Here is a 13517-nt window from a genome sequence, read left to right on the forward strand (position 1 = left end):
GATGAGAGAGAGTGGAGAGCACTAAAAGCAACTCTGATACGGGTTACATAAGACTACGCAAGACACTGACGGTGAGTCAAGGACACAGCACAAAGAACACACACACACACACACACACAGACGGTGCAGGAGGGATTCCCCAAACAATGAGGCTGAGCCAATGCAAGATTTACCTGCTATGACAATGCAGCCGTTTGTGCCGCACCATGACTGCATAAAGACTGCAGAGGTCCAGGATGTGCTGCACAATTCAGTCAATGACATAATTCACAGTGAAAGGGAAGGGTGTGAAACTCATGCTAATGAGAAAGGGGGAAAAAGTGCCATCAGGACAAAAACGGACAAAGTACAAATGGAGAGTGGGTGTGAAGAGAGATTAGAAACTTTCAAAGTCAGAACAGAACAATTCATCAACAAGCAAGGTGAATCTGTCATTTCATCAATGTGTGGTTCTTCAAATATACTTTATCTTTGTCTTCAAAGGAGTTGATTTTAATAAAATTAACATCTTTTTCTTTCTGTTATATGAAGGTCACATTAAAACTGTCCTGGAAACTTTTTAATATGACATTCAAGGTTTATTTTGATAACTGATTCTTTAGGCTTCCATCATTAAATACAGCAAGATTAAAACATCTATTTAATTCCTATACACTGTCATCAAAAAAAAAAAAAAGTGTTATTTTAGCATTACTGAGATACTATTAGAGTTTTACTATATATATTTTTTTTCATGTGTTTTCATTTCTACATTTTCTGTTTTCATTTCAATTAGGTAAAGTTTCAGTCATTTTGTTGTGTTTTAGTTTTAAGAAATTATAATTTCTTAATAAATAATAAATTAATTAATCATTTTCTTATTAAGTAATAATAAATGTTGCCTTGGCCACTAGCTGAAATACAAAAGTTTTTTGTATTTTATTTAATTAATGTGTATTAAAAATTGGTTTTAATTTTAGTTTTAGTTAGCTATAATAACCCTGCGATAGGCTTAATATCAATATTTAGTTAGTGAAAATTATGTATAATCAACAGAAATGTGTGGACTTGTTTATTATGGAGAGAATGTCAGTAAAGAGCATGCCATATGAGACAAGTGCAAAGAAAACTGTGAAAATGAAGGAAAATATACTTTTGAACAACATATTCTCTGTAAACTGACCAAATTATGAAAAAGTGTGAAAAATATATAATATTGTATATTTAGGTTATAAAAGCGATATGAAAGTAACACTGGCATGTTGCCAGAGACAACAGCGATATACATCTTAGCAGTCATTAGTCAAAAATATCTGACCGCTCAATGCCATGGCTCAAATATTTAAGAGAGCTGTGTAATAAAAAGCAGGATGTATAGCCACAGGACTTGAATGAATTATTTAGTTTGAGCGTCTGTTATATTGCGTGTCTCCCTAAAGAAATTTACAGTGTGGTGCAGTGCACTACACTGACTGTCAGCTATTTGCCCCACCAGACACAGAAAGAAATGGACAGGACAGAACTATAGAGCCACGCGAATCACACACAGACACATAACCATGTACATACACACACTTGCACTTTTAACACATCATCCCATTACGGGCTGAGACTCTTTGTGCAAATGCATTTCAGCAAATCCCCTCTTGCTTTCCATCCATCATTCATATTTAATATTGATGCTTTACTGTCACCTTCATCTTACTGTCTCACCACAAGGTCAAGAGGGTTAAAGGTCATTGTGTTAATTTTATCTTGATGCTCATGCCTCAGTGTATATCGGAGGACATGGATGACATCTTCATAGATGGCACAATGATGTAAAAAAGCGTTTTTCTTCAACTATTAAAATAAAAATTCACTTTTCACACTCTCACTAGTTTATTTCTACAAACAATGTCCAACAATAAATATACACTGTAAACAAATGTACACCTAATTCAACTTAAAATGCTCAATTTTTTTTAAGTATAAGGCCGTTCTTATAAGTTCAACTTAAATTATAATTAAATGACTTAAAAATGTGAAATTTGTATAACTTATAATGATTTATATTCATAGAATATAAATAAATATTTATAGAATTTATTTAAATAAAGTTGTTTTATTTATTTATTTTCATGAAAGTCATACCACAGTGTCACTTTCACCACACCTCAAATTATGTGTTGTTCAATAGAATTCTGTGTTGGAAATAACTTTAAAATAGTTTGGTATAGTATGTAATTAAATTGTCAACATTTTTCCTTGCTAAGGCTAATTTCATAGCTAACATTTTATGTACCCTTAATACTAACAATTAAATACGTTTTTTTTTTTTTTTTTTACACTTTTTGCATAATTTCATAAAATTTAATTCAGCTTCAAGAGACATATTTTATTCACAAGTGATATTTACCATGATTTCTCTTTATTTTTTGCATATATAATGCATTTTTGGTTATTTTACTCTTTGCTTAGATTATAATACTTTGAACTTCATACTTATATGTAATAATTCATATTTTTATTTATTTTCCCAGAATCAGGATTGAAAATTCAACTGTCAACTATCAACTGTTTATTAAATAAAAACCAAACAACGTGTTAATTTGGATAAAAACCAACCTTTGAGACATAAAATTCCCTTATATAAAATAAAAGCATCAGCAAATAGATGTGGTTGATCTAGAACAGATATCTTCCATATGAAATGGCTATGACTATAGTCAAAACAAAACGTGGGTCTGTAACACCGGGAGATCCAGAAACAGCTTTCCACAAAAGCTTTCAAAACAAAAACATAATCAAAACTTTTTAGTAGATGAATAAAAGTTGTCTACTCCTCAAGTAGCTCAGTGTAGCACAGAGCAGTGGGCACCTTTTATCTTCTACGTAATGAAATGGGTGGAATCTGTCTGCACACGTTTGATGGATGATACAGATCTGGTTTTAATGGGCCTTGAGAGAGAGAAAGCAAAGAAAATGAGAAAGAGAAAGCGAATGAGGAAATGAGAGAAAGAGACAAGCCGAGAGAGAGAGAGAGAGAGAGAGAGAGAGAGAGAGAGAGAGAGAGAGAGAGAGAGAGAGAGAGAGAGAGATAAAGAACAAAGAGTCCTAGACAGAATGAGAGAGCGCAATCAAAGGAATGAGTCTGAGGTCACTGGAGAAAGCAAAAGGAAGAAGTGAAGAATAGTGGGGACCATTAGAAGAAATATGCAGCTGTGCTAACCGTAAGGCAGAACCCAACTCCAGGGTCCGAGTAGGCATCGGAGAGCTGTATTTGATATCTTTTAATGAGGCAGCAAGGGAACTGAAGTCCAGAAAGCACAGCATGATACGCATGGACAGGGCAGAACAAAGCCCAGATGAAACCTCCAGCTAACTATGGAGCACCTAAACTGCATTATACCAAGTTAAGATGAGGATACTAAAATATTTTATATATTTTTTTAAATAGAGAAAAGGAACGTAAAACAGCTTGGTTAACTTAAAAGTTATAAGGATAAAAAATGTACATGTAAACCACATTGCCTTTCTTCATTGGCTACCAGTTTTGTTTTAGAATAAAGTTTAAGATTTTATTGTTTGTTTTTAAATCTCTTCATGGTCAAGCCCCAGCTTACATAGATGATCTACTGAAGACGCATACTCCTCTGAGGTCATTAAGGTCTGCTGACCAACTCTGATCTGTCCCTAGAACAGGACTTAAAAATAGGGGAGATCGAGCCTTTTTAATCGTGGCCCCTAGGTTGTGGAATGATCAGCCTATTCATGTCAGAGTAGCTTCCAGCCTTGACATTTTTAAATCACGACTCAAAACTCATTTTTATTCATTGGCTTTTAAACCAGCCTGAGAGTTTATATTCTGCATTTTAATCTTTGAGTCTGTCACCTGTTTAACTTGTATTTTGTACTCATGTCATGTGTTTATAAATTTGTCTGAAATTATGTCAGTGTCCAGCACTTTGGCTAACCTCGGTTGTTTTAAATGTGCTTTACAAATAAAATTGTATTGTATTGTACCAAACAAACTGCCATATACATTGAAAAAAAATAAAAATAATTATATATATATATTTCATTGCACACCAACTGAAATATTTCAGGTCTTTTATTGTTTTAATACTGATGATTTTGGCATACAGTTCATGAAAACCCAAAATTCCTATCTCAAAAAATTAGCATATCATGAAAAGGTTCTCTAAACGAGCTATTAACCTAATCATCTGAATCAACTAATTAACTCTAAATACCTGCAAAAGATTCCTGAGGCTTTTAAAAACTCCCAGCCTGGTTCATTACTCAAAACCGCAATCATGGGTAAGACTGCCGACCTGACTGCTGTCCAGAAGGCCATCATTGACACCCTCAAGCGAGAGGGTAAGACACAGAAAGAAATTTCTGAACGAATTGGGCTGTTCCCAGAGTGCTGTATCAAGGCACCTCAGTGGGAAGTCTGTGGGGAAGAAAAAAGTGTGGCAAAAAACGCTGCACAACGAGAAGAGGTGACCGGACCCTGAGGAAGATTGTGGAGAAGGACTGATTCCAGACCTTGGGGGACCTGCGGAAGCATGGACTGAGTCTGGAGTAGAAATATCCAGAGCCACCGTGCACAGGCGTGTGCTTTTGAACCAGAAACAGCGGCAGAAGCGCCTGACCTGGGGCTACAGAGAAGCAGCACTGGACTGTTGCTCAGTGGTCCAAAGTACTTTTTTCGGATGAAAGCAAATTTTGCATGTCATTCGGAAATCAAGGTGCCAGAGTCTGGAGGAAGACTGGGGAGAAGGAAATGCCAAAATGCCTGAAGTCCAGTGTCAAGTACCCACATCAGTGATGGTCTGGGGTGCCATGTCAGCTGCTGGTGTTGGTCCACAGTGTTTTATCAAGGGCAGGGTCAATGCAGCTAGCTATCAGGAGATTTTGGGAGCACTTCATGCTTCCATCTGCTGAAAAGCTTTATGGAGATGCAGATTTCGTTTTTCAGCACGACCTGGCACCTGCTCACAGTGCCAAAACCACTGGTAAATGGTTTACTGACCATGGTATTACTGTGCTCAATTGGCCTGCACAACTCTCCTGACCTGAACCCCATAGAGAATCTGTGGGATATTGTGAAGAGAAAGTGAGAGAGACCGCAAGACCCAACACTCTGGATGAGCTTAAGGCCGCTATCGAAGACATCCTGGGCCTCCATAACACCTCAGCAGTGCCACAGGCTGATTGCCTCCATGCCACGCCGCATTGAAGCAGTCATTTCTGCAAAAGGATTCCCGACCAAGTATTGATGCATACTGAACATAATATTTGAAGGTTGACTTTTTTTTGTATTAAAAACACTTTTCTTTTATGGTCGGATGAAATATGCTAATTTTTTGAGATAGGAATTTTGGGTTTTCATGAGCTGTATGCCAGAATCATCAGTATTAAAACAATAAAAGACCTGAAATATTTCAGTTGGTGTGCATGAATCTAAAATATATGAAAGTTTAATTTTTATCATTTACATTATGGAAAATAATGATGAACTTTTTCACAATATGCTAATTTTTTGAGAAGGACCTGTATATATTCTCCAAAATGGCGCTACGGTGATGTGGAGAGATACAGAGGAGACAAATTGCTGAATAAAGTCGTTATTTTTGTTATATTCTCGTCACTTCATAACGTTACACTGATAGCAGATGGACTATTCTGATGATGCTTTTCATACTTTTCTGTACCTTGACAGTGTTACTTACTTGGCAGTCTATGGGACAGTCACTGGTCTATGGGACAGTCACAAGCCTCCCGTTATCATCCAAAATATCTTAAATTGTGTTCCGAAGACGAACAAAGCTTTTACGGGTTTGGAACGACATGGGGGTAAGTGATTAATGACAAACTTTTCATTCTGGGGTGGAGTATCCCTTTAAGTACGTACGAAAAAATATAGTATATGGACCATCTATATACAAGTATTGGACAGGCAATGAACGATGAACTCTAATTCATCATGTAGCTTTCTACTGTGCCACCTCTATTATTATGATGCTTATCAGTACATTTGAAGATAAAAAATAAAATTTTGAAAATTATTGAAATAAGTTTTTGAATATAGCCTATATATAGGCACCAATATGCAATTAATACCAGAAACTATCACAGGAGTTTTTTTTTTTTTTTATACTGTTAATTTGACTTTTTTTTTTTTTGTGTGTTGTGTGTGAGTTATCTTTAATAATAGAAATGAGGCAGGCAACATGTGGAATTGAGGCCCCTGGGGGCAAGCGGTGGCTAACCAGCACTCTCATTTATAATCCATCTGGACTGTCACCAGAGCTGCCACATCTACATTTGAGAAAAGAGGAGAATTGAGGAGTCATTGCATTGTCTATTATAAAGATACTTTCATGTGGCATACTACGTAATGTTCGTCCATAATGGTATCTGTAACTGTAAAATGTGAACTTAGGTGTGAGCTCATGAGGAGTCAAATGAATCATGCAATGTACATTTTTTAAAGTTTTGAACGGTATTATACATTACATGTAAACTAAAATAATAGGATCATACTTTTATTATGAATCTTGCATCAGAAATAACCAAGGCAGCATTCCCTAAAAAAAATAATGAGTGGAAAAAAATCAATACAAAGAGAAAATTAGAGGGGTGAATCTCATTAAAACATGTCCAGGGTCACATTTTATCCAAAAGAAAAAAATATTTTTCATAAAGAATTATTTTTTTTTCATTGCAACATTATTTTAATGAAATTTAAGCACAGGTTTTATGAGATTCACCCAGCTAGAGAAAAAAAGTAGCGAATGATAGAGAAGGAGCCAAAGGTATTATGGAGATCAGGTTTGGGAAAGAGCAGCAAAAGGGCAGCAGGAAAATGAAAGTGCTCAGAAGGAGAAAGGGATTTAGACTCGCTGAAGAGCTCTTGAAAAGGCATCGTAAGTAGAGCTTAGAGACGATGACCCTGCGGTGTTGTTTCAAGGTCTATAAGACTGTCTCCTTACTAAGTTTTCACATTGTTGCGTGCCATTTGACTGTTCTGTCAGAGCTCAGTAAGGATGGAGTGACTGAGGGATGGGGAGGTGACCCACCTGTCAGAATCCACTGCTGATTCAGTGAGAGAGAAGCCCCTGCTGAGACCAGACACCAGAACCGAGGGTCAAAGATTATGAATTTATAAAAGCACCTCACAAATAACCAGCAGACACAGCCACACTAAAGAACTAAAGAGCTTTCCTGCGCTAATGCATGAGCTGTACGAACTCCTGACTCAAAGTAAAGTGAGACAGATATGTGCAGAGTGAATGGGGAAAATGACTATTTTAAAAATGTAAAAAATGTGAGTGGTGCAATGCATATAAAAGTGCAAGGATGTGGTTTCCAAGGCATTGGTATATAGTTATATATATATATACATATATATATTATATATTATATATATATATATACACACACACACACACACACACACACAAATAAATTTAATTTGTAGATGTAATGTATTTTTATAACTAATTTTCATATTTATTCATATATAACTAAACTTCTAAAAATAGTAATTTATTCTTATTTAATGTTATGTGTGCGCTTATTAAAAATAATGATTTATTATTATTATTATTATTATTATATTTAATGCTTTTTGTGGAAACTTTACATTCAAACTCGAGAATACATATTTTTTTTTTATCTTATTGTGTTCCACGGAAAAATCATTATTATTATTGCGTTTTATTTATTTTTTTTGTGATCAACTTTTTTTTAACAAACAGGGAAGGGGGAGCAACAGACATACAATCAACAATTCACAATCTGAAAGAGACGAAAAAAAAAAAACATTTTCATTCCTGTACATACTCCAAAATGTCAGAAGAAAAAACATTGCCATGCATCAGTAGTCCCAGGCCTAGCTCCGTTCATTCATGCCGAGCCTTATTGCTTTTAAACGTAATAGCACATCTGCAATACTATTTGAAATATCTTTTAAATCTGTAGCACAAACAATGCAGGACCTGTAACATGCCAAATAGTGATGCCTGACTTAGCAGGAAGATGGAAATGTAAGCAGATTAATTCCTGCTGTATGATATTATCCATATTTCACATAATCTGACATTTACACAGGAGCCTATATAAAACATCAAAACATGTTCAGTGGGAGGGAAAGGCAAGGCAGGGGTGATATATTCCATGTAGTCTTAATAATTCACGTACTGTAAGCATCTTTACAGCAGAAGTGTTAAGCCTTACAATTGTGTCAAATATTCACAAGACAGCGGGAGCTCCAGGTGGACTTTTCACATATAAATGAATCAGTACTTCACACTGCTGTAAAGCTGAAGTGTGCACACACGAACACACAAAGACATTCTAACAAATACATAATGGATACAACTTAACTGTTGTATTATGCAACTGCATCTTCAGCAAAACAGTGTCACCTTGTTGCACGTACTTATTAAATTACAATTTGACTTAATTGGAGACACACCAAGGTGTTAATTAAATGAGTATCAGAGCTGAGACCCCAGTAAGTGGCCACACTTGTTTGTTTCTCACACAAGTTTGTTCCTCAACTAAGTTCATGTATATCCCATAAAAATAAATAATAATGTAAAATCATTACTATCACTACTAAATACTTTTTAGGGCCCTGTACATTCAAACATGATCTACATGTCTCCACAAGAGGGCTCTGCTGTCCTAGTTTTTAATGTCTCATTACTTTAATTTACTAAAACGGTCCTTTAAATGTCAGGGATCCACTTTAAAACATCAGTAAATAAATAATAATTAAAAAAAAAATCAATAACCCAAGACATCCCAGCGGCCTAAATATTTACAGTTTGGGTCAGTAAAATGTTTTTTAATTAATACTTTGATCAAGAAAGAACTAATTAAATTGACTAAAAGTGACAGTAAGGACATTTATAATCTTAAATATGTCAAATAAATGCTGTCCTTTTGAAAATTCTATTCGTAAAGATTCCAGAATAATGGTTTCAACAAAATATTAAGCAGTACAGCTATTCTTAAGCACCAAATCAGCATATTAAAATGATTTCTAAAGGATCATGTGACACAGAAGACTGTAAAATATAGGTTTGTCGTCACAGAAATAAATTACATTTAAAAAAAAAAATATCAAAATAGAAATTTAGTAGAACATTCATTTTAAATGGTAATATATATTTCACAATGTTACTGTTTTACTGCACACTTCATAAATTCAGCCTGGATAAACATAAAAGACTTCTTTCAAAAACAATAAAAAACTGACCACAAACTTTTGAATGATAGTGTAAGATCTTTGCTGCAGGGTGAATGTAGTTTTGTTATAATGACAGTAATAAAATGGCTAATTATTGTGAAGCAGCGACACAGTTTTGCTAAAATATGTGTAGATATACTCTGAAAAGGCCACAAGAAGGAAAAGTAGACTGAATGAAATCGAACTGGCACAAACTCCAGGGCAAAGCACACTGGCATTTAAAGCACACTCTAAAACAACAAATGAAACAGATATGGGACATTGGCTTCCTTAATTTGGTCTTCTAAAGGTCACACTGTAACACCTCTCTCAACATATACAAATTCATGTCAAGACAACAGCAGGAGTCTAATGAGCAGCCTGAGGGCAATCAGTGTGAGTCAACGCAAACTCATTCATAGCTCACTGCAGTAAACAGACTCAAGCTTAACATGTGACATGACCTTACATATTCCCTGTCACTGACAATAGAAATGTGTGAGGGTACATCATACATCACATGTACATAAGAACATAGGTTAACTTGTCACTTTGAGCATATACCTTCAAAAATGTAGGTGTTGTTTTTAAAGATTTGTTCTTGTAGCCTGACAGCTTGTGTGTGTGTGTTTGTGAGTGTAGGTGTAAAGGTATGCAGGGACAGGTGGGCAGTAGGTCGCACATAGCCAACGGGATAGTCAGTGATTAAAGAGGGTCTCACATGATGTCTAACTTTCAGTGCAGCCCAATGTCCGTGCTATTCTGGGTCCAGCACACACCCTTCCCTTCTTTCCCTGCTGTAACCGGACACCTTAACTGCCATTCAGACAAACCCACTAATGCACACTGTTCAGCACTGAAACTGCTGTTAGCAGACACACTAGGGGGAGCTGATACAAGAAAAAACGTCTTATTAAATAATAATAAATCAAATTTGAAAATGGTGTTAAAATCCAAATGTTAGTGTTCAATCAGAAAATACATTTTACAGAAATTAACTGTTAAAGCAAATTCTTTTCTCCAACTTAGAGTATAAAAAACATTAATAAATAAATAAATACTTGCATAAGTTTAGGCATTTCTAATTGGACTTATGCATAGGTAACAAGGTATGATTGTTGCCCTCAAAAACATCACAGCATAGTTTATTATTACTATATGTATCTATTTGATTTCATTTAATCATATTTTTAAAATGCAATTATTCAAATTGTTTAGTATCAGCATAAATCTGCTCACTGTGAAAACAAATTTATTCAATTAAAAAGTATAAACCACTAAAATATGACAAGTTATAGAACAATCAATATTCAATTATTTAAAAATGTATAAGATTGAAAAAAAAAAGACTTATTGATGATAAATGTATAAACCTGGTTATTGTGTATTTGGGACAAAACATTTAGTTTATCAAATATTTATTTCTTTTTTTACCCGTTTCATTTATGTATAACTGACAAATATGCATTAAATTATTAGTTTATGTTAAAACTGTATAATCCAAATGGTGGAAAATTGTTCAGATACATAAATCTTAAATTAAGACCTAAACATTATTTTGGGGGGTGACATTAGAATTCAGTCGATTTGTCGAAATGTCGATTTCTTTAAATCTAACAATGTGTGCTGATCAGCATTAACACAGACTTTTTACACTGTAACCTTATAACAAAGTGAAAGAGCAAGCTACAGCCTCCAGCTTAATCAGTCAACATGACTGGTAAATTATGGCACTGTCTGATTTCACATTCAATTTTCAAATTATTACAACATAACAAAATGTTATCATCCAAGCTCCCTCCCAGACAGTGATCTCATTAAAAAAAAGAGACCCAGAAAAAGCCAATCAGTTGGAGTCTAACTTTATCATAAATCAGTTCTGTGGAAGAGCAAAAAGGAAATTACACACAGTTTGCACCTTGGCCCACGTTACGCCCGTATTCTCATACACTTTACATCTTTATTATAAATGAATATGGGACTAGACTGGCACCCCGGGCAATGACTTACATTTATGCTGTTTTAATCCCATCTATATGACAGTAGAGGAGGTGGTGATATCTGCTTAGTAATGTTCTCACATGCTGAAGTTTATATACCACTGGCACTTTTCATATTTCTACTTTCAACCCAGAGATTATCACTACCTTTCAATGATTTATGTCTTAATATGATCCCCCAAAATACTGGACACTTTAACCACACTTAAAAATGTATGAGATAACAAAATATTGAACCAAAGATTATGTAGCAAAGTTTTCAAGCAAAGTGTTTCAGACTATAACTGGATACAGAGTGTTTAAAGTGATTACCTGTGATGTGGTGCTGTTTACTACTGACACGGTTACTGCTCTGGATGGAACAGCACAAATGTAACATAGCCAACATGGTGAGAATCATCACCACACTCTGCAGGAGCAAAGGCAGCTCAAACTGCTTGCCTATCCTGCAAAACAAAGCAATTGACTTAAAGGTGAAGTGTGTATAAACTATGCCACTGGAGAAACCAAAAAGAACTGCAAAAAGAACTGTTGAGAAAAAGAACCCTGCCCCAAACGCACGCCATTTGTTGAGCCACTGTTGCTATGTTAGGCTGATTCAGATACTCAAACAAAGAAACATGTATGAATGGCTTATTAAAGTTGTCTTTGTAAAAAAAAAAAAAAAAAAAAAAAAAAAAACATCTGTAATGTGGATTAACCTTATTATTACTTGTTGATTATTGTTATGTTTTTAACTCTCATTCTGACCGCATCCATTCACTACTGTAATACTACATTTCTGCCAATCTGTTTTGGTGAAGAAACAAACTCATCATCTTAGCCTGAGGGTGAGTAAATATTCAGCAAGTGTTTTTTTTTTTTTTTTGCAGTGAACTATTCCTTTAAAGTCATGATGTAACTAAAACAGAGACAGATCTTTTCTTCTGCATTGTGATGCATATGCAAGTGAAACGGATTGTCAAAAATAAAAAATAAATAAAATGTGCGTGGGGATTGGTTCTATCCTCCGGTCATTCATTGGATGGAGGCAGATCTGAATGCAAATTTTCAAAAAAGGGGCGGGTTCAAGCAGACTAAATTATTTTAGAAGTCCAGCATATATCATACAGTGGGGAAAATATTTATTTGATCCCCTGCTGATTTTGTAAGTTTGCCCACTTACAAAGGAATGAAGGGTTGGTCATTTTTATGGTAGGTTTATTTTAACGGTTAGAGACAGAATATAAACCAAAAAATTTAAAAAAACACATTATATAAAGGTTAGAAATTGATTTGCATTTCAGTGAAGAAATTCTATTTTAAAAACAAAATGCGACCTAAATAAATAAATAAATAAATACATATACTACAATTCAGCCTTTATTAATTTAGATTTAACTTTCCTCTACTCACCAGAAGAAAATGCGAAGTATATTAGCAACGAGCAGCACCAGACAGACTCTTGTTGAGAATCCCTCAGCGTTATTGGTCCTCTGGATGTCCTGGTACTGGGGGATGTAGGGCAACGCACCTCCAAACACCATCACGCCAGAAGCCAGCCCGGAGAGCAGAGTCCATGAGCTCTCCATGTTCTCCTCTGATCCCTGCTCCATTGTTTAGTCCTTCACAAACTACTGTCTGTATACTCCCATACCCTGCAAGAAGAGGTTAGGAAACTTTTATATTTGATCACAAATATAGAAAGTGCAATGCAATGTAGTCAAGATTAAATTACTGTAGCTGTCTGCTAGGTAAAAGAAGCTAAAACTAATAAAAAAGGCATATATTGCTGCAACAAACCCTTACAGCACCAATAAAAGCAACAGTGCCACCTTCAGTAACCTTAAAGCTCCCACAGGAACAACAATACCTACAATATAAACGCACTGTAAATGATTCATCTGGGCCTTTCTGGACATGAAATACAATGAGGGAAAATTAGTAGTGAGGAACAGTAAATTGGAACAGTAATAGTCATCTACATGCTGCCACCCATTCTGACGGTATCTCAGCTAAACAGGACTCTTGTGCTCACAGGAAGACTGTGCACTAAAAGATAAGGCTCCTTTTTGTTTCTGACCAAACGTCACATCAAAAGAACAGGCTGAGTTGCACGTTCTAGAATACACAGATGAGAAGTTATGAAATAGTTTTGAGCTTAGTTTGCAGCATCAGTTCCCCAATTCAGAACAGATATGTTTCCTGAGGGTGTGAATGTTCTTTAAAGGATGTAAGAAAAGGTTTGTGATGCAAGAAAGTGTAATCTATGCTTACATTACATTTAATTATTTTTCTGACTAATTCAGATTTCTACTTGACCAGCAGCT

The 13517-nt window shown here is 35.2% G+C and overlaps 1 protein-coding gene across 4 annotated transcripts in view; it reads right to left on the reverse strand.

Annotated features, from left to right (window-relative positions):
- The window catches only part of LOC109109917 (solute carrier family 66 member 2-like), a 55739-nt gene that overhangs the window by 26618 nt on the left and 15604 nt on the right, over positions 1 to 13517 (reverse strand). For 3 of the 4 annotated variants that reach the window (XM_042775464.1, XM_042775462.1, XM_042775463.1), the window contains exons 2-3: positions 12604 to 12845; positions 11521 to 11654 (exon numbers count right to left, since the gene is read on the reverse strand). In XM_042775464.1, the coding sequence (XP_042631398.1) occupies positions 11521 to 11654; positions 12604 to 12803 (334 nt within the window). In that variant the 5' untranslated portion in view covers positions 12804 to 12845. Of the gene's footprint in view, positions 1 to 11520; positions 11655 to 12603; positions 12846 to 13064; positions 13101 to 13517 lie in introns of those variants that run through there. The other variant, XM_042775465.1, reaches the window with a different exon arrangement.

This window comes from Cyprinus carpio, chromosome A18 (genome assembly GCF_018340385.1).
Source record: "Cyprinus carpio isolate SPL01 chromosome A18, ASM1834038v1, whole genome shotgun sequence".
Classification (NCBI taxonomy): Eukaryota; Metazoa; Chordata; class Actinopteri; order Cypriniformes; family Cyprinidae; genus Cyprinus; species Cyprinus carpio.